This window comes from Rhinatrema bivittatum, chromosome 2 (assembly GCF_901001135.1).
Source record: "Rhinatrema bivittatum chromosome 2, aRhiBiv1.1, whole genome shotgun sequence".
Taxonomy (NCBI): Eukaryota; Metazoa; Chordata; class Amphibia; order Gymnophiona; family Rhinatrematidae; genus Rhinatrema; species Rhinatrema bivittatum.
Genome location: NC_042616.1, coordinates 691,175,578 through 691,203,150, shown reverse-complemented (window position 1 = coordinate 691,203,150; position 27,573 = coordinate 691,175,578). Strand labels below are relative to the sequence as shown.

Here is a 27,573-nt window from a genome sequence, read left to right as displayed (position 1 = left end):
CTGTTGTAGTCCACTGTGCTTCGATTTCTTTGCTGCTGTGCGCGCAGACGTCTTCAGCGCCGATGTCGTTTTCAGCGCAGAAGGTTTATGCGCCGACAGTGATTTGGGCGCAGAAGGTACTTTGGGCGCATAAGTTGTGGACGCCGAAGTTTTAGGCACCGATCGTTGAGGCTCTCTCGATCTTCTCGGATCTGATGGCCTATGTTGTCTCGGCAAGTCCTTACCTCCAAGCCTGGAGGGTTGAGGATCCCACGACGACACTCGTTTTTGCGATGGAGCCATTGTTGTTGAGGGGCCAGGCGAGGAATGAGCCTCTAATGGTTCCGAAAAATCGAAAAGTTCCCGTATCTTATAAGCCCGCTGTTTTTGGGCTCTTGGGGACATTCAGGCACAAAAATTCACAATTTTGTAAATTGTGCTCTGGCCCCAGGCATCGGTAACATCTGTCATGGCCATCCGTGACCGACATTACCTTGCCACTGGTACAGGGTTTAAACCCCGATTTTTTTGACATTTCTAAGAAAAAATAATAAATGCTGAGGAGAAAGTCTGCCCCGCGCAGTTCCTGCGTGGGAACACATGAGCAGCCGCAGAGAGCTAAAATCTAAATCTCTGCTTGGTAAAGCTCCGCCTCCCGGACCTGACTGACAGATCCCATGACAGCATGGCTAATTCAGCCCTGCTATCGACGGGAAAAAAATACGTGCGTCTGTGAAGTACTGAAATGCAAAAATTCTAGACCCCCTCCCCCCCAAAAAAGAGAGGAGATTCACCAATGTAAAGTTTAGGAACAATGTTGGGGTGAAACAAAATTTTAAAGTACATATACAACTGTCCCAACTAATATCAGTTTGCTTGTTAATATATCATAAAGGAGAAAATTTGCTGTTAGAATTGTAGGGTTATACTGAAATGGCACATTTTTTGAGCTGGCAGTTTCCTGCTCCTTTGGGTTTCCAGCTGAATTGGAACTAGGGTTGGGATCTGGTAACATAAGCATTCATTAGCAATCATCCAGGGATTTTTTTCCTTTATTTTTATATTCCCTCACAAATTGTCTAGTCACTACAGTGACAGTACTCAGCCAGGAGCCATATAGCAGGGCTCTTTTTCAGAGTCCTGTAACCATGGGTGCTAAATACAGGCACTACATGTTACTATTACACAATGACTGGGGCTCTCTCACCTAGGGGAGGTGAATGACGACTCCACAGCTTTCTCAGGCTACCTGCAAACAAAACACAGGTCCTTCTAATTGGCTTCATATGACACCGCCACTGAGCCACCAGACTGGCCTTTGAAATAGGAAACTATCAGACACAAAGTTTTGTGGATACTAATTCACACGTGCTTAAGGATATGATCTAAAGCACTACAATAAAAATACATGCAAAAGTTAATGTAAACATGTGGCAAACAACTTAACCACTAAAATAGAATATACTGGTTATAAATATTGCCTTAGGAGATAAGATATTTCTATGCCAAAAAAGCCCAGGTTTGTGTCTTACCCCGCAACCTCCTTGGGGCAGTCTGTTTCAGGCCCAATGGACGCCCGTGTGTCCCGCAGCAGTCCTTTACCGGGGAACCAGCCGCTGGAGAGAGGGGGAGGGGAATTTGAGCTCCCCTCTTCCCTGGCTCCTTGTCACCACTGAGCCCGGTACGAGGAACGCCTCGTGGTAATCCGGCAGCCGAAAGAGCCACCTCAATGGCTGTGGAGACGCCGCGGACCCAAGCGGTTTTGACGACATATTCAGCGGGGAACAGCGAGGTGGTGGAAGAGGCTGCAAGCCCGATAGCCATCTTAGAAGGTTCGGACAGGAGGAGTTTGCGATGCGGGGAAGGAGAGAGACGTGTGAGAGCTGACCAGGAGGTTCCCTGGACTGAACTGGCAATTCCAGAGCTGCCTCCAGTTCAAAGACCCGGTGAGATATCTTTACTATCGATTTGGGATGCAATTGCTGAGCTCCGTGCTTCTATAGCGAAACAGCTGTCACCTATAGTCAAGAAAAGTAATGAACTGGAACAGAAAATAATCACTTTGGGAAATACAACAGTAGATTTGAATCAACAAATTTCTACTATTAGAGTACAAACAAATTCTATGCAGCAGTCCCAGCATTTGCTGGCTAAGGATAATGCCAATTTAGCTCTGAAAGTGGAAGCTTATAATCCTCAGAAACAAAAATCTGAGGATTATAAATTTTCCTAAAGTCCCTCTAGTTCCTCCGAGGGATATGTTCAAGAGATACTTAATAGAAATATTAAAAGTTCCAGAAAATGCTATCCCTCCAACATCAAAAGTATTCTATTTACCATCATATAGAAGAGAGATAGGAGAGCAGAGGGAAGGAATAGATATACTACAGCCTGTGGAAGTATCATTGAACTTAACAGCAATGATAATGTTATCGCGGTTCCTGCTACACTTATAGTTTCATTGGTTCTTGAACCAGATCAAGATTGGCTGCTGAAATTGTTTTTCAGACATAGATTAGAAACCTTTATGCAGTTTAAAGTGAATATTTTTCCTGATGTTTCTCGTTCTATGCAGAAAAGACGTAAACAGTTTCTATTAATGAGGTCTTTAGTACAACAGATCGGGGGTCATTTCATTCTAAAGTTTCCTTGCAAATGTTTGGTGAAGTACCAAAATGTTTCTTATGGGGTTTTTTTGACCCTCCTCAGTTGTCACAATTTTTGATGGGGAAAATCCCTGAGGTTAGATCTAACCACTATCCCTTAACTGAGGGTTCTCGTGATAATGTTCCTCAAATATGAAAATACTACTGCACCGTATCAGCCATATAGCCTAAATTATATTTAGTATTCTACTAATTTTTCTTTGGATTGTGTCCTTGTTTCTCTCCATTATAGAGGACTTTCACTGGTATGTGCTTTACGGAGATGCTTAGTGATTACAATTGTTTTTTTGCCTTGAGAAATGTTTCTGTCAAGCAATACCTATTTTCAATTCAAGAGTGTTCTTGTCTGTATTTGAAAAATTCAATAAATAAATAATTAAAAACAAAAAAAGACATTTCTATGCCAAATAGAAGGGTAAACATGGAGAAAAATGATAACCATGAATAAAATAAGGTAAAAAGAGGTTTCTTCGGTTTATTAAAACTAGGGCTGGCAACAAGTGAGTAGACATGGTCCTGTTGTGCTCCATTTTCTTGCTTGTTTCTGCATTTAAATCTGTGGCTCCGAAGAGAAACGGTAAAGTTCAGGTTTACCCCATCAAACTCTCTCCTTTACCTGGCCAGCAGTTGATTTTGCCATTCATGTCTCCTCTAGATCCTGGCCTTTCGGTGGTGAAGTCCCTGTTGCTGCTCTTGGCAGGGAAGCGTCAGCGCTGCCTGAGGACTAGGTTGTTCTCAGCCCCCGAGATTTAGACTGCCACCAAGTGAGCGACACAATTCTTCCTGTGACACAGTCGGGCGGCTGGTTGATGACGCAACACAAGCTGGGGAGGAAATGGCACCTCTCCAGTCATATCTGCAAGTGTCTGAAGGATCAATCGGCACTGGAGAACCCGCTTTCTCCCCTATGGATGGATCTGGGTTGGTAAGAGGCCATGAGAGCTGTGCTGATTCCTCTAACTTCTATGGTTTCTTCTTGTGCGGGTCCATTGCTGAAGGAAGCGCTTCAGATTCTGGACAAACCAGCATTGATAACATTAGAATTATTATGGAAGCTTATGGAGAACTCAGCAGCATTTTTGTCTCTCTCCATTTCTAAAGTGGACTCTGTTGTTTCTAGAGTAGACCCCATTGTTACTATGGCTTGCCAATAATACATGACCTCCTATTGACTAGCACCCCGACATTACTCTGCATAACCGAATCATGGCTCAAAAACACAGACACCACCCTCATCAATCAACTACCCAAAGCAACCTACAACATCTACTCCATACCAAGACCAAAAAAGAAAGGCGGCGGCATACTCCTCATGGCCCTAAAGAAACTTAACATCACACTCCACCCCATCAACCATCCACCCCCCACTGAAATCAGCCTTTTCAAATCTAAAGCTCTACAAATTATCCTACTATATGCCTCTCCAGGAACTCTACAACACAAAATATCTGCCCTAATTGAAACCATCACCTCCAACATCAACATGACCGTACCTGCTATCATTCTAGGGGGACTTTAATCTACACATGGACAAATCCCCCACTCCCATCAACCGGTGAACTCCTCCTAGAAACCAGGACAGCCATCTGTTTCAAACAAATGCGTCAACACCCCCACACATAACTCCGGACACACCCTTGACCTAATATTCAATCAACAATCTCATAGACCACTCTCATCCCCCTTCAACCACCACCATCCCCTGGTCAAACCATAAACTCATACACACCAACCTACAACTAAACCACCCACCACGAAGCAAACCGAACCAAACTCATCGAATTCACCAAACTATGCCCACTCAACGAACTCACAGAAATCCTGCCAATTAAACTGAAAGATCTTGACATGAATGACGCAAACACCGCCACGAACTCCTGGACAGCCATCAACACAGAAGTTGCAAAGATCAAATGCCCAACCATCAAAAAAATAATCAAGACCGCTAACACACACAAAACACCCTTGGTATACACCTGAACTAAAAAAACATCAAGCACCTTCTTAGACAATCAGAAAAAAAAATGGAGAAAAGATCCATCCCCCCAACTAAAAGACAGATACAGAACCATACTATACATCTACAGAACAGACATTGAAAAGGCCAAAAGAGATTATTACTCCAAAAAGATCCACGACCACCAATTTAACCCCAAACTTTATTTGCATATGTCTCAGACCTGATACAAACCTACCACCAACACACCTCACCAAGAATTCTCCACCAGAAAACTGTGATGAACTCGCCAACTTCTTCACCGACAAAATTACTAAAATAATCGCCACCAATACGCACACCAACCAGCCTGCACACAACTTAAACACATCTCTCCACACACCGTCTTGGACTCAATTTTGAAACAGTTGCATCAACCGAAGTAGAATCAAAAACTCAAGAACTAAACCCAAGCTGCCACCGCATCAACCCCATCCCTATAAAACTCCTAAAGCAAATCCCAAACACCATAGCAGGACATAGTTAATATATCACTCGAACAAGGCACTTTCCCTGGACTCTCTCAAGTGTGCCAGCTTCAAACCAATCCTCAAAAAAAACACACAACTCAACAAAGCTGATCCATCCAATTACCGACCCAACTCCAACCTTCCCCTTCCTCGCCAAGATCCTTGAAAAAATCGTCCAAACCATCAACTCACAGCACACCTGGAAAACCTACAATATCCTATCCCATGCCCAACACGGATTCATATAAAACACTTCAACACGAAATGCTTCCTCTTTCCCTCATAGGACCACATCCATAAGAGACCTGGACCGCGACCAATCATACCTCCTTCATCCATCTCGACATCTCTGCCGCCTTTGACACTGTCAACCATGAAACCCTACTAAACAGACTAAGTGACATCGGTCTTTGCAACACCCACACTCAAATGGTTTCAAATCATACCTGACAAACCGGTCATACAAAGTCAGACTCAACACCGCCGAATCCAAAACAAATCCCCCCTTAAACATGGTGTACCTCAAGGATCATCCCTCTCCTCCACCCTCCTTCAACATCTACATCCTCCCCCCTCTGTATGCTTCTAACCAGACTAAATCTAACCTACTTCCTATATACCGATGATGTTCAGATTCTCCTCACAAACACACTAAAAACCTGGGACAACCTCCTCCCAAAGATAACACCAATACTATCCTCAAATGTCCCTCAACCTCAACCACAGCAAAACTGAATACTTCACATCAACAAGACCATCACAACTCTCAAAGACCACCAAAACCCAGCACCTGCAAAAGACGGACAGAATCAGAATACCGTATTAGCCAAAGATCTCGGTTGTTATCATAGACAATGAACTCAACATGAAAAATCATATCAAATCAATAATAAAGGATGGATTCTACAAACTGCAAATACTCAAAAGAATCAAACCACTCCTCTATGCCCAAGACTACAGAACAGTTCTCCAAGCTCTACTTTTCTCCAAACTTGACTACTGTAATGCCTACTCCTTGGCCTCCCTTGCCAACACCCTCAGGGCCACTCCAATGGCTACAAAATGCAGCAGGCAAGATCACTCTCTAATACCAAAAAATCTGAACACCATCTCACCAATCCTCAAAAAACCTACACTGGCTGCCGTATCACATTACAGGATTCAATACAAAGTCCTAAACACTCATACACAAAGCACTATACACTGAAAAATTAAACATGGCAGAGCCCTGCCCTTCACTTTCAATCCACTCAGAGAACACCTCCGATCCACAAACACTGCTCTCATTCCTACACCCATCACCAAAAATGGCCCCCCTAACCTCAACAAGGGAACGATCCCTAACAGTGGCAGCCCACACTCTCGAACAGCCTACCACCCCAACTCAGACTCAACCACAACAACCCAATCATTCAAAAAGAACCTCAAAACATGCTCTTCAAAAAAGCATACCCAACCACCACCCACCACCCAAGATTTCTTACTACACTAGATGCTATTATAATACATAACCTCTCCTCACAGACCAATCAATACCCATGCTACAAAGTTCACTACAATATTATATTGAAATTCAATGCAAGTTTTTTTTTTTGTTTTTGTTTTTTTTTTTTTTTTTTTTTATAAAAGTCCAATACTTAATGCTACAAAGTTCAATGTAACATGTTCAATGTAAAATATTACAAAGCTTAACCTAAAATGTTACCTAAATGCTCCTCTGTTACCCTGTAAACCGGTGTGATATGTCCAATGAACATCGGTATAGAAAAACAAATAAATCAATAAATAAAATGTAATTTAAAATTCTCCTTCCAAAATCTGGAGCAATCCCCTTAGGAAGATGCACATTCACCCATATGCTGGAGACTGAGAATACTGGCAGGCTGGGTCACTGCAGGAGTGATTATACTGACACATCAGCTTTCGCCATCTTCATCTGCTGGCAGGGGAGCATAATCCACTGGTCCAGAGTCCATCCATCTACACGCTAGGAAAGTACGTTTTGGGGAATCGCTGGTGCGAAAAGATGAGGAAAATTGAACCTCCAAGACTGAGGAGACGCGATGAGGAGAGAAAACATCCATGCGTGAGCATGGAAAAAAAAGAAGACTGAGGAGACCGATGATACGTCGCACAAGAAGTGCCATGCAAGTGCAGCAGAGCAAAGCTCTAACTTTTTGGAGAGAGAAAGTTTGCATGAGCGCCCGATGTCACCCAGACAGCATACCTAATTCAGCCTGCTTATCGACGGAAAGCAAAAAATACCACCTATTTATAAATTGTCCAAGTAAATTCATTTAGAACAAATTTGTCAGGTAATTCCTCCTTTCATTCTTCCAACAAAACTGGAATCACTATTGGGATCCTGGTGTCATGAGCTTTCATTTGCAGCTACCCAGGAATTTTTCCCTATTTTAACATACCTTCCCTCCCACTGTTCCCAGTCTAGTCATTGCAGTAATAGTCATGATGTCAGAAGCCTTCTGAAACCCTGTATCATGCACTACAAATCCAGTCAGAGCATCACCCATTTTGATGGCCATAATTTCCCCCTATTCCCAACCCCAGGAGTTGTGAACATATAGCATCTCTAGCCTCAGCTTTGCTAAGGTGTGCAATCTAGGAAGTGATGGAAGACTCTGCTGTATGCTTCCTCTAAGGCAACCCCATATAGAATATATTAAACAGGAAATAGAAAGATTGTTCAAAAATCAAGAGGAATAGGACAAAGAATAAAAGAAAATCTATATTCCCCCCCCCCCCGGACAATACCTCTCAAGTCCTCAAATGAGTGGGAAAAACAGAGCAGTAGGGACAAAAGAAAAAAACATTATAGGAAGTGTTATTGAGGAGACACCCAGCATGCAAAACACTAACAAAAACACTAACAAAAACCAGTGCAACTTACACCATTACTCCTCAAGCTGACTCTGAACTCCTTATCTCTATTATAATCAGAATGGATTCACACAGATTAATATCCACTGGAAACTTTTTCTCTAAATTTAATACATGTACAGTTATGTTGGCCCAGTGCAAGAAAAATATCACGTCCTACTTCCTTCAACACTGGCTGCTTCAGCAGTTTCCGCAGAGTGACACCACTTTTTCTTTGATGCAGGCTGGTTAGCACTACCTGTCCCCGATGTTTCAGCCTGCCTTGCTGAAGGGGGAGTTTTTGAAGAGCTCTGGTTCAACTCTTCCCAGTGAAGCAGACTATGCTCACTATGGGAGGAGGAGCAACTAAAACTTCTGAGACTTATGCTGTTCCTTCATTATATAAGCGCTGACGCACTGTGTCCACAGTGTCATCTATCAGTGGCTATAACAGTTCACTTGGTTATGTAACAGTACCAGAGTTAGTGTCCATCTGTAACAGACATTACTTTGCCACAAATACAGTTCTTGAATTCACTCATTTATTTTTGCTAGACATCTTGAGATGGAAAGTACTTTTATACTTTTTTTCCCCACCAGTAGCAGTGAAAAGTGCTGCTGAGAGTGCTGCAAAGGTAGCGAAACAACTTTTTACAGCGATAAAATCCAGTGTACAAAAAATTAGAAAAAAACAGATTACATGTCCATGCTTGGATGAAAAAAGACTAAGGAAGTTCACTGGGTAATGCCTGCACCAGGAATTCCTGCATATGCTGGGTAGAGCTAAAAGTTCTTCTACTAGGACAGAAGAGTCCATTTGGTGCCACCAGATGACATCACCCCACGTCATGCTAAGTCCGCCCTGCTTATCACTGAAAAAAAAACTATTTCAAACTACAACTAACAGTGACAATAGTTTCAGTGTCATTAGGAATCATAGTTGAATCAAAGGTCCAGTCAAAGTGGCATTACAAGTTTCTTTCTTCTTCTCTATCAGCAGACCATGAACAACCATGCCTTAGTTTTTTTTCCGGAAAGTGAGGTAACTGTTCAAGATGGAGGGGAAACGGTAATTCATTCCAGTTTTTAAGTGCATAGCAGCTAAAAGCCCCGAAGTCTTGTGCAAGTCAGTTGGTAAACACCAGAAAACAGGAGAGAAAGGCCAATTTGGAGGATCGGCATTCTCTAGTTGGGATGTAGGAGGCAAGAGGTTGAGAGAGATACTCAAGGACTGTTTATTCATATATTTACAGGCAAAGCAAAGGGTTAACTTTAACTTTTTCCTGCTTGCAACTGGGATCCAGTGCAACTGGTTTTAGATGGGCCTTATATGGTCTATAGCTTTGGCCCCTACCAAAATCTTGGCTGCGGTATTCTGCAAGAGCTGAAGGTGTTTTAGGCTGTACAGAGTGTGGTGCAACTGTCAATTCGGGTGGTGATCAATGTATGAATCATGGTAGCTATATTGTAATTAAGATAGCTGTGCAATTGATGTTAAGTACATAAAGGAGGTTTTGAGCACCTTTGTGAATTGGGATTCAACTCAGATTCCACAGGGTGCAGAGGACCCTATGGAATCTTCCTGCCAGGAGATGTTCTTGGCAGCTTAGCCAGAGGAGTTCTGATTTGAAGGGGTTTAGTTTGAGTTTATGGTTGCTGAGCCACTGAACTAGTGCTGTAAGACAGTTATTGAGATTAGCAGTAGAGGAAGTTTAATGAGAGCCTATTTTGACGCAAAGTTGGATGTCAATTTTGGAAAGGTGGCATTCTATGCCGAAGGATTGAATAAGGGTCGCAAATTGGAAGCATGAAGATATTGAAAAGAACTGAGACGCAAGTGAAGTCCTTAGGGAAAGACTGTTCATGGGCCAACCAAACAGACTGTACTCTGTTAGAAAAGATTCAAACTACCTGAAAACAGTGCCTTCAATACTAATGCGTCCTAAGCGTGGCATCAGGAGTTGGTGATTAACAGTGTCAAGAGACAGAGAGATCAAGTAGGACTTGGAGGGAATCACCTCCCTTGATCTGCATTCCGGTGAATCCTGTTGGTGATGGCCAATAGGACAGATTTGGTTCCGTAGCTTTTCCTGAAGTCGAATTGGTGAGGGGGTAGGATGCTGGCCTCAAGGAAATCTAGGAGCTGATAACAGTCCACTTTTTCCACTAATTTGGATAAAAAGGAAAGGCTGGAGACTGAATGATTATTTTCCTATGTCTTATTTTATGCACTAAAAATCTTAATGCCAAAAAATAATTTCAAAAATCAGTTTCTATTCAGGATCAATGTAAAGGTAACCAACAACATTGTATGGGTGATGGTTCTTCCAGATAGCTCTCAAATATAGACAAAAAAAATAAAGGCTCTCAGATGCTACTAGCCTGCCTATACATTCTTCACTCGGACAGATTTTCTATCTTGCTGTAGGGAAATATTAAATCCTAGCTGTGGAAAGCAGTCTCAGAAGTAACATTTAATACTTCTACAACATTTCTGAGATGTTATTAAAATTAATCCATGAAAATCAACCATAGATTTATTTTTCTATTATAATTCTCTAAGACCTCAGTCTTATCATGTAAGATAGCACTTTCCTTCACAAATGCAGAACTAGAAGCTTGAAGGATCCAAATTTAGCATTATGGTACTCCCAAAATTAGATCCTGCTCATGAAACATGTTGGCCAAATCCACTGAAAAAGAGCACAGCTGATTAACACAAGCAGTAAGGGTAGCCTTGCTACACAAGATCAAAATCCATATTTCCTGAAATGTAGTCAAAGGACATACCTAAGCTTTCCTTGGGGGTCCCTATACAAAGCAGGGAGCTTAAATGAGCACTGCATGCCTACTCAAGACATGCCTGGATCACATTCCCAGCCTCCAGAACAGATGATGCTACACATGAAGGGGCTTACTCTCTGGTCTCAGTTGCCACAGTTCTTCCTTCTGTCGTCCACACAAATGACTCACTAAGCAGCTCTGACCCACACTATTGAAGAAATCTCTGCATTCTCATCTCTGACCAAACTGCTGAGGGAACGTTTTGGATTCTGAAATAACACTGGGGAAAAGTCAGAGCAACACCTCCTCTCCAGGGAACAGTGAATGCATTCTCATTCCAGGGCTCAAGGAAACTGCCATACTCAGAATTGCGGCTTTATCTGTTCTCCATAGTCCTCCAACAGCCACAGTACAACTGTTCCAATTATAGAAGCCTGAATGAAGGTGTCAAATCTTGTTGCTAATTGTAACTGGCATTTGTGGCTCAGGAGAAGTTGTTTGTAGCCTTCCCTTCCTTTTAAAGAAATTAAGAGGAAAAATGGAAACTATTAATAATAAAAAAAAAAAAAAGTTACGATGCCCTGGAGAACAACAGCAGTTTAGAGCTGGATGATCATTTCCTTCTCCTCCCACCAGGATAACTATATGTTACCCCAAAACTATGCTGAATTAAAGCAATTAAATACAAGCAAAAAAAGAGAATGTAAAGCAATCCAAATAGACCAAATCAAAAATGCAGGAACATGAGACACCATTAACAGAAGAATTCTGAAATACTCTTGAGCAGAAAAAAATATGAATCTTTCCTAAGCAGAGAAAAATATGAATCCTAAAGGCCAAATTACCAAAATTCAAAGAAATCTAGGTATAGCCCAGAACCAAAAATGCTACTGTCCAGTGTTCTGAGAAAACTTTGAAGGTTTCTTCAAGATGGTGGGTCCCAAAAATACTTCAAAGCATACCAAGAAATTAGACTGTGCAGTGACTGCCTCAGTTATGAGTGTAAAAATATGAAATGAACAAAGACCAGGATAAACAGACACCTAACTCTTAGGAACTGCAAGCTCAAAGGCACTTGAGAACTCATAAATCATTAATAAGCCAATTTATGATTGTGAACGTTGTAGTATGAAAAAAAAAAAACAACCCACACCACTATCTCTGAAGGATAACCATTTTGGAGACAAAGGAGGGACACAAAGCAAAGGCAACTGCCATAAATAACAGGGATGTGCAACAATTTTTTCATTTCATTTTTTGTGCACACTATTTTGAGTGTGCACTAAAAACAAAATGAAACAAAAAAAAAAAGTAGAAAAAAACAAAACAAAAACTGATCCGAAAATTTTGGCTGCATACCACTAATAAAGGCATATATAAATAAAGATTTGAAGAGAAGCGTGATTCTAGCCAGTATTTCACTGTCATGGGTGCACTAACGTAGCCCTCACTAGAATGGATGCACTATGGCTGGCTGTCCTAAGAAATAAGTGCACCAATGAGTATCACCTCCAGACACAGGTGTGCCAAACAGAAGTGCTACGACTAAACAAGAATGAAAGGCCATAAATTTGGGAGACAAATGCTGAAAACAGTCTGAAGAGTCTGTTCAATAATCAGAGCTGAACATGCTCATGGGAAGAAGGTATAAATGCTCTCCCATTAGAGAGAACGTTTCTCATGAGAAAATGCAGAAACCATGAAAATAGGTTATAGCTCAAAAAGCAGGATGGCAAAAGTATTTAGAATACTGTTACTTGTACACTTATAAAAGCATTCCTACCTAGATGTTGTAAAGATTGTGAAGACTGGGAAAAAAAAACTTCCTCAGAATTAAACTGAATGCTGTTTTCCTGCTCATGAATTAATGAGCAGGAAACCTCATGATATAAACCTCATGATTCTATAAAAGAACAAGATTGAAATGGGCACATTCATAACAAAACAAATCAATAGCTATCTAGAAGATTATAAAGCAAAATATATAAATAAAATGTTATTCAAAAAAGGTGTTAGAAGTTTAAAATAGTTCAAGTCAATTTTCAACAAGTCTTTTCTGTTTGTATGTAACTGCCCGATTGTGATAGTCACTGTTTACTGTAACCTACCAGTAACATGCAGCTGCTGTCTTCCATTATGGTTATTTCTGGTATCAGATCTTGGTGAGGCTGTGGGCACATTCATAACAAAACAAATCAATAGCTATCTAGAAGATTATAAAGCAAACATATATAAAATGAAATGTTATTCAAAAAGAATGTTAGAAGTTTAAAATAGTTCAAGTCAATTTTCAACAAAAATCTTGCCTCTTTAGATAGCCACTGTTTTTTTTAACCTACCAGTTACATGCAGCTGCTGTCTTCCATTATGGTTATTTCTGGTATCAGATCTTGGTGAGGCTGTGGCCATGTCACAGTCTGCAGCTTTAGACCTGCAAAATTAAAACAAATTAAAGTACAAATTCAAGTTAAAACTGCATAAAGAAGATTTGCTTTGAAGAGACATGTCGGTAAAATTTACAAAAATCATCTTTCTGTTGCAGAAGATTTTTAAAACACAATTTGCCGTATTGGGTCAGACCAAGGGTCCATCAAGCCCCAGCATCCTGTTTCCAACAGTGGCCAATCCAAGATACAAGTACCTGGCACATACCCAAACAATAAACAGATCCAATGCTACTAATGCCAGAAATCAGCAGTGGCTATTTCCAAAGTCAACTTGACTAATAGCAATTTATTGACTTCTCCAGGAACTTGTCCAAATCTTTTTTAAAACTAAATAAACTAACTGCCTTAACCACATCCTCTAGCAACAAATTCTAGATCTTAATTATGCAGTGAGTGATAACATTTTCTTTGATATGTTTTATATGTGCTACTTGCTAACTTCATGGTGTGCCCCCTAGTCTTTGTGTTATCTGAAAGACTAAACATTAACCCACTCTAGTCCTCTCTTGATTTTACAGACCTTCAACATATCCCTCCCCACCCCCCCACCCCCCCCAATATCTTCAAGCTGAAAAGCCCTAACCTTTTTAGCCTTTTCTCATAGGGGAGCTGTTCCATCCCTTTTATCATTTTGGTCGCCCTTCTCTTTACCTTCTACAATGCATCAATATCTTTTCTGAGATGCAGCGACCAGAAATGAACACAGTACTCAAGGTGTGGTCTCATGAAGCAATACAGAGGCATTATGACATTCTTTGTTTTATTCACCATTCCCTTCCTAATATTTCCTAACATTCCGTTTGCTTTTTAAAATGCCGCAGCACACTCTGATGACAATTTCAATGTATTTTCCACTATGAAGCCTGGATTGTTTTCCTGGGTGGTAACTCTTAACATGAAACTTTACATCATGTCAATTCCTGACAGTGAGCCCTCCAGCCTTGGAGGCTCTCATCTGTCAAGAGTACTAGCCAGTCCAGTGATCGTAGGGAACCCCGTTCCTTAGATGATCCACTTGCAACCATCACAGCAACTGTATGCTGATCTCCACCAGTAGGCAAAACCGTATCAAATAGTCTTAAGACTGTGAACTCCAACGAGCCAGCAGAATGCGCATATCCATCTGTCTGCTTAGGAAAGCTGCTTGCATATTGAGTAATGGTATGTGGCCAAGATCTCTATCTCCATGACCTCCACTCCTCACAAATTCCTTGTTCTTCCTTGTCTGTTGATAAAGACCACGGCTGTGGCATCATCTGAAAGAATCTGGACAGCCTTGCCTTTGACTATTGGAAGGAAGCTCTCAATGCCCATCTGATGGCTAGCATCTCTAGGCAGTTCATCGAATATGTCTCTTCCATATAAGATCAACACCCTTGGCCACCTTCCCCCTCACAATGTTCCTCCCGAACAAACCTGCATCACATCACCGAAACAGACCCGTAGTCCAAAACTCCCAAGCAGGGAGATGAGATAGGCCTGAAGCTCACTCAAGAGCATCCTGTCACAGAATCACAAGAGGAGCAGAAAGGCCCTTTGGGCAATCTAGAGAATGAAGAAAACTATGCAGTATTGGCCAGAGAATGGCGAAAACAAGTGGAAAAAAACATGGTACATTAGGTATACAGAGATATACAACGGGCTCCTGAGCTTTACCTCCTCCCCCCACGGCCAATCCAATCGAAGTCGGAAGGAACGAAGAACACAAGGAGGCAGACAGGAGGACTTCCAGGGTAAGCACAAGTCGCTTGGTTGTCTATCAACCCCAAGCGAACAACTCACTGCCGAAACCAGCAGGGAGTAAAACCCACTGAGATGGAGCCCTCAACCTTCTTGAAACAGTGGAAACAGAGCGATTGCCCCAGTGGAGAAATCCCAAAGGCTCCACTAGGAGACAGGAAGCTGGAGAGTTGCATGCACAAACCCCGGTAAAACATGATTTCATTACCAGCCCGGAAACTCGAAGGGCATCAGGTAAGGCTCAGGGCGATCTTGGAACAGAGTACCAAGCACTAGCTGAGGTATCACTACCCCAGCCATGAGCACATATACTTCCCCTCCTAAGGAAGCATGTGGCCCAGCAATGGACAACACTGCTTGACCTAGGACTCCTCTGTCTGTAGAGGGTGATCCCGAAAAGGGGGAAGAATAGCTTGCACGCTACCCCCGAGCAGAAGGCAATGACTCTGTTGCGGGGTACCCTATTCCCCAACTCCCTCAGCCATGGACATGGCAAAAGGGTGGAAAGGCACGACCTGCCCAGCTGATGAACTGAAACTCCTCACAGAGGAGGGTCCCGCACTAGCTATCCTTAAGGAAGACGTCCAGCTCTAGAAAAAAATCACTTACAAAACTGTGAGAAGAGAGCAAAGCTGAATACCGTGAGCACATGGCTTCCGCGACCACCCAGCTCCATGGGAAGAAAAAAAAAAAAAAACCCACACATTCCAGAAGCACTTGCTTAAAAACAACCCAGCCCCACCAGGTGGAGAGTGGATTACTTGGTGAACAGGCTATGCATAACTGCTTGCCCAAAGTTTTTGTCTCCTCAGGATATGCTTCCAGACTACAGTGGGTGGGATGTGAAGGTGTGACCAGATGACCAAGGAGCACATTTGCAAATGTTTTCAACAGAAGCAGCCCTGATAAACCACTGAAATAGCCATATATCTCACTCGATAAGTCTTGACAGCCTATAATTTGCAAACCAGACACCATGTAAGGTTAAAATTTGATCTTACCATACAACCACACATTAAGAAAAGTGGAAGGAAGGCAAACAATTGCCAGCAGGCTAAAAGGCGGTGAATGAGGCTTTTTTATCCAAAAAAAAAGAAGTCCTTCAAAAATTGGAAGAAGGATCCATAAGAAGAAAATAGGAAAAAAATAAGAATTGGCAAGTTAAATGTAAAAATTGATAAGACAGGCTAAGAGAATTTGAAATGAAGTTGGCCGTAGAGGCAAAAACTTCTATTAAAAACTTTTTAAATATAACTGAAGAAGGAAACCTGCGAGGGAGTCAGCTGGACTGATAGATGATTGAAGGGTTAAAGGGGAACTTAGGTAGAAAAGGCCATCGTTGAAAGACTCAATTCTTTGCTTCCATGTATACTAATGAGGATGTTGGGGAGATACCGGTTCTGAAGACTGTTTTCAAGGGTGATGATTCAGATGAACTGAACCAAATCACGGTGAATCTGGAAGACAGAGTAAGCCAGACTGACAAACTGAACAGCAGCAAATCACCTGGACTGGATGGTATACACCCCAAGGTTATGAAAGAACTAAAAAATGAAATTTCGGACCTATTAGTAAAAATCTCTAACCTATCATTGTAGCTGAAGACTGGAGGGTGATCAATGTAAATCCGATATTTAAAGAGGGCTCCAGGTGTGATCCAGGAAACTACAGACCGGAGAGCTGGACTTCAGTACCGGGAAAAATAGTGGAAACAATTCTAAAGAACAAAATCACAGAACTTATCGATAAACATAGTTCAATAGGACACAGCCAGCATGAATTTACCCAAGGGAAGTCTTTCCTCACAAATCTGCTACATTTTTTTTGAAGAGGTTAATAAACATGTGGATAAAGGTAAACCGGTAGGTGGAGTATTGAAATATTTAAATTTTCAAAAGATGTCTGACAAAGTCTTTCATGAGAGGCTTCTAAGAAAAACTAAAAAGCCATGGGATGGAGGCTGATGTCCTTTTGTGGATTGCAAATTGGTTAAAAGACAGGAAAAAGAATAAGATTAAATGGTCAGTTTTCTCAGTGGAAAAGGTAAACAGTAGAGTGCCTCGGGGATCTGTTTTTGGACCACTGCTTTTCAATATATTTATAAATGATCTGGAAAGGGATATGACAAGTGAGGTGATCAAATCTGCAGAGGACTCAAAATTATTCATAGTAGTTATATCACATATGGATTTTGATAAATTGCAGGAGGAAGACTGGGCATCCAAAACAGGATGAACATTAACCACAATATCACATGTGCTTGTTGATGATACCAACCCCATATTGACAGAACTGTTGCTCAACACCAGCAACAAGTTTCACCATAGGATAAGTGTTTGTTTAGCTAATTTATGTGACAAAAAAAAATGTTTAACACATTCACGCTGTTATATGGGGTGGGCTCAAAGAATTTTTACTACAGCAGATTGGGAACATTTGAAGCAAAATCTTTAAGAACCCATGCAGAAGATGTTGGTTATGTCGTCTTCAGTAAGGCTTCTGACAGTGTTTCTCAGAGAAGACTAGTAAACAAGTTGAACAGTATAGGAGTAGAACTACAAACAATACCAATACCGAAAATCCCTTGTCCAATAATAATTCTTTTTCAAAAGAAACAAGAGACCATTACTGTTCTGCTCACCAGTTTATCAATCCATACACATTGTCATATTCATTAAATAAATTTCAGAAATTCTATATTCACGTTTTCACTTATTTAAATAAAACATTCACACCTCATTCACACTACCAACATCCCACTCAAAATATACTAGTATTTTTTTAAAAACCCACACTTATTTCATAACCACAAATGTACAGAGATCCACCCCAACATATCAAAGTCCCATACAGATCCAACCTTCTTCTTATAAATGAGTGCTGACTTCTTATCAACGTTTGAATCTTTTTTCTTTTTATCTTTTTTTCACAAAATGGATCCTCGATGGTTCAAAATTTAGTTCCCAAAGATAAAAGTATCAAAATATTGTTTCGAAAACCCAGCTCAATTTATGAAAACTGTTGTTTCAACAGCCCTTATTTCAAAAAGCCAGCTCAACTCCCAATGGAAGGGAAGATGTATAAATGTTGTTTCAAAAGCCCGATGCCATGGCGTTTTGGCGGTGTCCCGCCTGCATCAGGAGTACTTCACAAAGATGTTGGCACATTCAAATCCACCACGATGATTTTTTAGCCTTTGTATCAAGCTCTTTGTATTAAAAATCACTTTTATCAGGGCTACCATTAAATATTGAAGACCCGAACATTACATCCCATGCATAACAGCCACCATTTTCTCTCTCATTCCAAGCTGTTTGTTCAATGTTCTACTTCCAGTGCCGCACTGCTGTGCGTGCAACTTTGTATCCACTGCTTTTATCACAGTTGCACTCAGAACTCTCCTTCAAAACCCCATCCGTTGAAAATGGTTAACAACTTATTCACTTTCTTTCAATATTTAGAAGCCCCTCCAAATTCTATCTGGATCATCTGTGAAATATACAATATATACGGTATGTATGACAAATTCTTACCCCTAATTACATGCTGTCTCAAGACCTATTATATGCATTCATATCTACTCCCTTTCAAATCACTTCCTATCCCACCACAAACTAATACATCCACTCACCCTAATAAATGTACTAGTATATTAATCCCCTCTTGTCCAATCATCCATTTCTCTTACTCATATCTCCTTATTCAACCCGATCAAGCCCCCGCTAAAATTAAATACCAAACATACCAATTAAGGTCCACTCCACAACCCCAAAATCAACCAGTGCACTACACTCACCCACTCTTTTCTGACTGCACCTTCCTACTGCTCATATCTCGGCATCAGTGAACCTCACCATATTCCCTATCAAATTTAAAAGTCCAAACTCCTCCCCCCATGTCGTCATAAGCGTCATCACCATCCATAAGTATATGCTCTTAATCCCTGACGATTTTCACATTCATTACTATTGCTTATTCAATGAATGTATTTATACTCACTCACTAAAACTAAAATCCCCATCAGCCACACCAACCCCCATTCGTACCCATAGTCATACACACCAATCTTTCAGCGGCAGTGAGTTATACCGCATCATTTCTATACCCCTCCCCCCTCTTCCCCTCCCAGTCGTTATGTCATCAAGGATGCCCACTGGTGGGTGTGTCTCATTTCTGAACCCTTTTTTTTTTTTTTTTTTTTTTTTTTTTTTTAGAAAAGCACTTTCCACTCTATTTCCTTATTCAAACCACTGGGGATCACCGTCCTCCACTGGAAGATATATCTTTGCTCTTTAAATAGAAGTATTTTATTAATGTCTCCCCCTCTCACCCGAACAACTTGTTCAATGACCGCAAATTTTAATTCCTCAATCTTATGTTGTGCAGACACCCAATGCTCAACCAGTGGAGCTTCCACCCGATTACACCGTATACAGCTCATATGTCCCTGAATGCGCAATTTCGATTTTCTCATGGTCTTCCCAATATATTTCAACCCACATGGGCACCATATCACATATATTACCTGCTCCGATTCACAAGAGGTCTTACCAAGTAATTTAAAAATCTTACCACCTGACAACTGTATCTCCTTGCCTTGATACGCCAGGGGACAAACATTACACCGACCACATGCACTATGTCCACTATCCTTAACCCCACTTCTCCTCTCACTTTTAATCCCTGCATGAACCAAATTATCCCTCAAATTAGGTGCTCTTGAGAATGCAAACATGGGTTTAGTATTAAATATAGAGTGTAAACCCAAAATTTCCCAATGGCGCAAAATACTTTTTCTTACTCTCCAGGAGTCAGGCATAAATGGTAAAACGCAAACCAGCTCAGCAGATTTTTCTTTCTGTCTCGGTGTCAACAATAACTCCCTATTGGCCCATCTCCCCTGTTTCATTGCTCTTTTTAATATTTTTTTGGGGTACCCCCATTCCCTAAACCTATTAAACATTTCATTTGCTTTCAAGAGATGTTCCGAATTTGAGGAGCACAATTTCCTCAAACGTAGAAATTGCCCCATAGGGATATTTTCTCTTAGTTTTGCAGGATGGCAACTCTGAAAATGGAGAATTGTGTTCCTATCCGTCTCCTTCCTAAAAATAGAGAATGTGAATTCTTTCCCCTGTATACTGATCTCAATGTCTAGAAAATGGATAACCTTATTATTAATATCCGCTGTGAACTGCAGATGTCTATTTTGGATATTCAACCATTCAATGAACTGTTCAAGGTCTTCACGGGACCCATCTCAGATAATCAATATGTCATCAATGAAACGTTTCCACATTCTAACATGGGATCTATACATTTCTGAAACCATCACCTGTTTCTCGAATTCGCAATATCTGGGGCCATGGAAGCCCCCATGGCAACCCCCTTTACTTCTTTGAAGTATCTATTCCCAAAACAAAAGTAATTTTGTGTCATAGCATATGTAGTGAGTTCAACTATAAATTCAGTTGGGATTCTACCCCTATCGCCTCTCTGGGCCATATATTGTCTCACCATCTCAATGGCTTCACCCTGAGGGATATTAGTGTAAAGGGAAGTTACATCCAAAGTTGCCATCCAAATGTTATCACCCATCATTCCACTTTCCTCTAACATTGTAATGACATGCCCAGAGTCTCTACTATAGGCTGGTAAGGCCATCATAGATGGACGTAACAAATGATCAATTAATATTGATAAAGGTTCCAGAAGGGATCCCCATGATGACATTATAGGCCTACCTGGGGGTTTGTTTAACCGCTTGTGAATTTTCGGGAGGGTGTAAAATGCTGGTACCACTGGAGCATCAACCTTTAGAAATCTATATTCTTTCTGGGTTATCCAATTCATAGACAAAGCCCCCTCTAGCAATTTAACTATGCCCTTCTTCAGGTCATTAGTGGGATCCTTCTCTAGTTCTAAATAAAAATCTTTATTCATTAACTGGGACTCCACCTCCTCCATATAGTTTGATGTATCCATTACAACAATGGCACCCCCTTTATCAGCGGGCTTTATAGTGATGCTTTCATCCCGTTGTAACATTTTAAGTGCATATCTTTCCCCTTTGGTAAGATTATCACTCTTTCCTCCTATACAATGCTTTGGAACAATTTGTTTTATATCCCTTTCAACCAAGGAGATAAACGTATGTAACGCCGGGTCTAAAGGACCTGGGGGGCACCAACTCGATTTCGGTCGAACCAATGACTTTTCAAATTTTGATGGTCCTTCATTGCCGAAATATAATTTCAATCGCAAAGTCCGTAAAAATTTTTGTATTGCAACTGAAATTTGAAACAAATCTGTGTGATTAGTTGGAATAAATGATAACTCCCATTCCAACACTTAACTGATCAGATGACAGTGTTTTAGAAGATAAGTTCACCACTGCTGTTGTTGTTGAAATTGTGCCCGTGTTCTCGGTCATGTATTGTCTGTGCATCCCACCCAGTCTTGCCCCTGTTCCATCCATTTGAATATTTGTTGCCCTGTATGGCCCCTCATCCAGTCGATCTGATATCCCTGACACCTAAAAAAGGACCCCCTACAACCTCCTCCCCTCCCTCTACCCCCTGCTCCAATACTCTCCTCTCTCTTCCTTATTTCCTCCCTTTCATCTCCTGATGAATCATCTGATGAATTTTGAAATGTAACTCTTCGCTCCCCCATCTTTCCTTTGGGTCCCATCCAATGATATACCATTCCTTTTTTATAATCATTTTCATCCCTGATAAATTTTGAATATTTAAATTTATGTAATTCCACTGTAAAATCTTCCATCTGTGTTTTTAAATCTTTATCAAACTTGTCAAATGCTTCACTAGACAATCTAGATTTTACTAAATTCACCTCTAATTCCAAATCAACTCTAAGCTGTTTAGATGAGACTTGTGCCTTTTTAATAATTAAAAGCATCAGGTGTAGAGCACACTTATTCCACACTCTATTCCAATCCCGAACAAATTCACTATCCTCACGGTATAAACGTGGCTCTTTTTGTATACGTAATCCCCTTGGTATCCTTTGTGCTTTACAATATTCAATAAGGGTCCCAGCGTGTGCTTCTGTCCTTACTATTCTCTTATTCAATTGTAAAATTTTATCCCAAGAGCCACTAGTGGTTCCTCCTCTTTCTTGGACAAAGAAAGAGGGAGCATTTAACACCTCACCCAGTTCAGCGTCCCAAGGGGTAGACAGATTCCAAACTGCTTATCCCAAGAATAAGCAGTGGATTTCTGCAGCTCTGTCTTAGTAATGGTTTATAGAATTTTCCTCCAGGAACTTGTCCAAATCTTCTTTTAAACACAGCTACACTAATAGATTTCACCATATCCTCAGATAAATTCCAGAGCTTAATTATGCATTGAGTAAAAAAATATTCTCTCTATTAGTTTTAAATGTATTACCTAGTAGCTTGATTGTGTGTCACCTGGTATTGTGTGTTTCAAAAGCGTAAACAACTGATTAACGTTTACTCATTCCATTCCACTCATTTAATAGACCTCTATCATATCTCCCCCTCAGATGTCTCTTCTCCAAGCTGAAGAGTCCTAACCCTCTTTAGCCTTTCTTCATAGGGGAATTGTTCCATCCCTTTTATCATGTTATAAAAATCCAGGGTCGGCGTGCGCAAGGGGGTGCACAATTGTGCAACTTGTGCGCCAAGCAACCTTCCTCCGTTCTCTCCACGCCTCCACCCAACCTGCCCCCCAGCCTTACCTAACCCTCCCTTACCTTTATCTTCTAAGTTGCGCCTGCCTCCAGGCAGGCATAGGTTGCGTGCGCCAGCCAACGGCCAGCCCGCAATCTGATATGGTTTTGTCATCCTTAAGTGCTCCTTTTACCCCTTGATCATCTAATGGTCCAGCTGACTCCCCTCACAGGCTTTTATTTTTTATTATAAGTTTTTGCTTCTACAGCAAGCTTCTTTTCAAATTCTTTGCCTTCTTTATCAATGCTTTGTATCTAACTTGCCAGTTCTTATGCTGTTTCCTGTTTTCTTCATTCAGAAGATAGATGTTATTTCAGTTATTATAGCCTCTCTCATCACACCTTTTAATCATGCCAGTAGTCATTTAGATTTCTTTCCGTGTTTTCTAATACATCTGGTCTGGGCTTCCAAGATGGTATTTTTAAACAACGTACATGCCTTATCTAAACTCTTAACCTTTTGTGGTTGCTCCTTTCAGTTTTTGCCTAACCATTTTCATTTTATCAGTCACCTTTTTGAAAGTGAAATGCTGTCACAGGAGATTTCTTTAGTGCTCTACCTCCTGTTATTAAGTCAAGTTTGATCATGTTTTAGTCACTATTGCCAAGTGGCTCCAAAACTGTTACCTCTTGCACCAAATCCTATGTTCCTCTAAGGCAGAGCTTTCCAAACTTTTCATGTTGGTGACACACATTTTAGACAAACATAATTTTGGGACACAGTAATTCAGTCTACTAGCAAACCAGAGGTTAAAGGTTAAACGAACGAAATGTATTTTGACAATTTATGTATGTTTCCTTAAATATATACATAATAAAATGTTTCACGACACAACCTATCTTGTGAAAACCTTTCATTTATATTAAAAATATATAATATTCCAAGATTAATGTTATTGTTCTAATTTATGAATAACAATAATAAAACAAAGTTATTGTGTTATTCAATTTACCTCTTTAATGAGATAAATGAGCTTGATGGGATGAACACAGCTTTTGAATATTTGGTGTTAATAAGAAAGTCCAAAGGGTCTTCTGTGTAATTTTAAAAAGCTGACCAGTTTCACACTATAAAATTATTTGATAGCCTCATTCAACTAATTCTATATGGCTATGAGAGTGAAGACTGGAATTTATAGGAAGGGACAGAATGTCAATATAAATCCTGCACCTCCACTTCTGTAACTCTGTGCATCCATTGAAATTCCCCCAAACAATGGAGCTTGGATGTTTCCCTTATAGCTCATCATACTAAAAGATATTTTCAAATTCTGGTGTCACCTCACAGTAACAGCAGCACAAACACCTTCCACTGCCAGGCACATTGTGAACTAACACAAAACCTCGCAAAAAAGACACTCAAAATCTATACTGCAATCCCATTGTAACACAACAGTAATAACACCAAGGATTCAAACAACAATAACCCTACCTGTGGAAAAAGCAAGGGTAAATATTACACTGGGTCCTAGAATACCAATACACTACCTACTGAGGAAACAAAACAAACCAGATTGCTATAGATCCCTATGCTAGCAGAATCTCTCATCATGGTCACACATACAGAGCAGAGACAGACCCTCACCAAATACAGAACTCAAAATAAAGGGCACAAATTAGACAAAAACTGAAATGGAAACCCCAAGAAACCAGACTCTGTGTATTAACAATGGAAAAACAGAACCACCATTCCTCATAAAACAAATAAAATCAAGAAACATAAAGCATCAGTTATAACAGTAAAACCATACTAATAAAAGAATATTTTAAAACTACTGATAAATAGAATTTCTATTAATTAAAATCATATACATTTTTTACAATTTCCCAAACACCAATAAAATATTTAAAAACAGCACATATATCAAATAACACCCAATAATTAAAACTAATAAGGATTTTAAAAAGCCCCTGCTGTCCATACGTGGGAGCTCTTGATTTCCAGTCACCCTGATATTGTCAAGGATTAGGAGGTTATCCTCTCTCTCTCACACATACTCACATGTCCATTCTCTCTTACACATAGACTGTCACAAACATACATATTCATGCTCTTATACCCACCATAACTTCTCGCTCTCACAGACAATGACACACTCTCAGGCTCTAAGACACTCTCTCCCCCTCCACACACACCCCCCACACAAACTTTTACTCCCCTGGATTTTCTTATACACACTCATGCTCTCACTCTCTCTGGCTCCCTCACATACACACAAACACACACACCCAGGCAAGTTCCCAATCATTCTCACACAAACACACACACCCAGGCAAGCTCCCAGTCATTCTCACACACTGAAACTGACCCCCAGGCAGGCTCCCATTCATTTTCACACCACTCCCTCACCATCCTCCAGGCATGCACACATTCATTCTCACAGACACAGACCTCCAGGCAGGCACCAATTCATTCTCACACACACACATACACCACACACAGGCAGGCACCTATTCTCACACATACAAACCCCAGGAAGACACCCATAAATTCTCATACGTAGACACACCCTCAGGCAGGCACCCATGCATTCACACACATATACCCCCAGGCAGACTCCCATTCATACACATGCACCCTAAAGGCAGACCCCCTCTCTTTCTTTTGCCAGCAACCTCGGAGCCTCTCTCATTCCTCTGCTGCCACTGTCACTGATGCCGCATGGCTATTTGGGAGGAACTGATTGCTGCTATTGGCATTGAAGCCCATTCTGCTGCCTCCTCTGTGCAGGCCCTGTGGGTTTCCACTTCCTCCATGTTGATCTCGTACATTGTGAGATCCGCATAGAGAAAGTGCTACTCTTGCATATTACCAAAGATTACATGTGCCAATCAGTAAAAAGTAATTTATTTATTTTTTTTACCTTTGCTGTCTAATCTTAGTTTTCTAATTGGTTGGTCACAGGCTTTTTTGTTCCACCTCCCCTTTCTTATTTTTTTGCCAATTCCTTTCATATTGTCTTTTTTTTCTATTTCTTTTCTCTCCATCTATCTTCTTCCCTCAAACATGCAGTCAGGTTCTCATTCTCACTTCTCTCTCTCTCTCACACACACCCAGGCTCTCACTCTCATATGCTCTCTCTCATACAATCATTCATACACCAGTCTCTCTCTTGCACATGCTGTCTGACTCTCACACACCCAGATTCTCTCTCACTCCCACATGCTGCCTTGCTCAAGCACAGACTCTCACTGTCACATGCTCTCTCTCATATAATCATTCATACAGTCTCTCTCTTGCACGTGCTGTCTGAGTCTCACACACCCAGGCTCTCTCTCACTCCCACATGCTGTCTTGCTCAAGTACAGACTCTCACTGTCACATGCTCTCTCTCATACAATCATTCATACACACAGGCTCTCACTGGCACATGCTGTCTGTCTCTCTCACACACACACAGGCTCTCACATGCCGTCTCTGCAAACATTCAGGTCCTCACTCCCGCACACAATCTCTCAACTCATCTCATAAACGCACTCTACGGGCCCTCAGCCTCTCTCTTACCTCTAGGCTCTTCACGGGTCGCTGCAGGTTGGGCTCTGCAGCAGCCCTGATCTTCGCGGGCCAATCCACGGCAGCGGCGTCCCTGTTCTTCGCGGGCCGATCCGCAGCAGCGACGTCCCTGTTCTTCGCGGGCCGATCCGCAGCAGCAACATCCCTGTTCTTCGCAGGCCGATCCGCGGTGGGGACCCTGCTACCGGGCCTCCTCCTCTTCTCAGCCCGCTGCTCCTCTTCTGCACGCGGCTGATGCTCCTCCTCCTTCCTGCCTGTGCGGCTCCGGCAACATTTTTCTTCCGGGGCTGCGTGGGCAGGAAGGAGGAGGAGCATCTGCACGTTTCAACGTCACCTTTTTCTTCGGGCCATGGTGACGTGCGCTCCACCATGACTCTGCCGATCATCCTGCTGTGCGTCTTAGGCACAGCCCAGCGAAACTTCACTGCTCAGCCGCCAGTGGGATGAGCTCCACCGGCGGCTGCATTGGCTCCCACTTGCCAGTGTGTCACGTGCACCGGGCTTACGCAACACACCGGCACACCTCAGGCGACACACTAAAGTGTGGCGACACACACTTTGGAAAGCTCTGCTCTAAGGACTAGGTCTAAAATAGTTTCCCCTCTTGCTGGTTCTTGTATCAGCTGCTCCATAAAGCAGTCATTTATTTCTTCTAGGCACTTTACCTTTCTAGAATGTCCTGACTAGACATTCACCCAGTTAATACTGGAATACTCGAACTCACCTCATTATTGTGCTAATTTTCTTAGCTTCCCTAATTTTTTTTTTAGCATTTCATTGTCTGTTCATTCATTCTGGCCAGGTGGACGGTAATATACCCCCACTACAATTTTATTATCCTTTTCACCTTTCAATCCATAAAGACTCAACATTGCATTTTGTTTCCTGCAGAAATTTTATCCTGTTTGACTAAATGCCCTCTTTCACTTATAGTGCTACCCCCTCCACCAATTTGATCCATCCTATTTTTTCAATATAATTTGTACCCTGGTATCAAGTGGTCCCATTGGTTATCCTCTGCCATCAGGTCTCCGATGCCAACATGTCTCTTCATTCAGTGCTATACATTAACTCTCCCGTCTTATTTTTTAGACTTCTAGCATTTGTACCGAGTGTTGCATAACTTATGCCTCTCCCATTGCAGCAGCAACCAGAAATTTGATAGAAATATGCAATATACCATTTTAAACAGCATTCAAAATGGAATTAAACATATAATTAATAGATGGTGTGGCTACTATTAGCTTGCAAAACTGCTTTAAAGCGAGAGGGGGTATAAACACAAAATTTTGAAATAAATTTGAAAAATGATACCAATGTAATAAGACGAATTCCAAATTTCAACTCAAAGTTTCGAAGGAACAATGTCCCTGACCGCTTTCCT

The 27,573-nt window shown here is 41.3% G+C and overlaps 1 protein-coding gene across 6 annotated transcripts in view; it reads right to left on the bottom strand.

Moving 5' to 3' along the window:
• The window catches only part of WWP1 (WW domain containing E3 ubiquitin protein ligase 1), a 398,863-nt gene that overhangs the window by 327,516 nt on the left and 43,774 nt on the right, over positions 1 to 27,573 (bottom strand). For 4 of the 6 annotated variants that reach the window (XM_029591605.1, XM_029591607.1, XM_029591606.1 and 1 more), the window contains exons 1-3: positions 13,112 to 13,188; positions 12,881 to 12,940; positions 1,512 to 1,997 (exon numbers count right to left, since the gene is read on the bottom strand). In XM_029591605.1, the coding sequence (XP_029447465.1) occupies positions 1,512 to 1,803 (292 nt within the window). In that variant the 5' untranslated portion in view covers positions 1,804 to 1,997; positions 12,881 to 12,940; positions 13,112 to 13,188. Of the gene's footprint in view, positions 1 to 1,511; positions 1,998 to 12,880; positions 12,941 to 13,111; positions 13,204 to 27,573 lie in introns of those variants that run through there. The other 2 variants (XM_029591608.1, XM_029591609.1) reach the window with 2 other exon arrangements.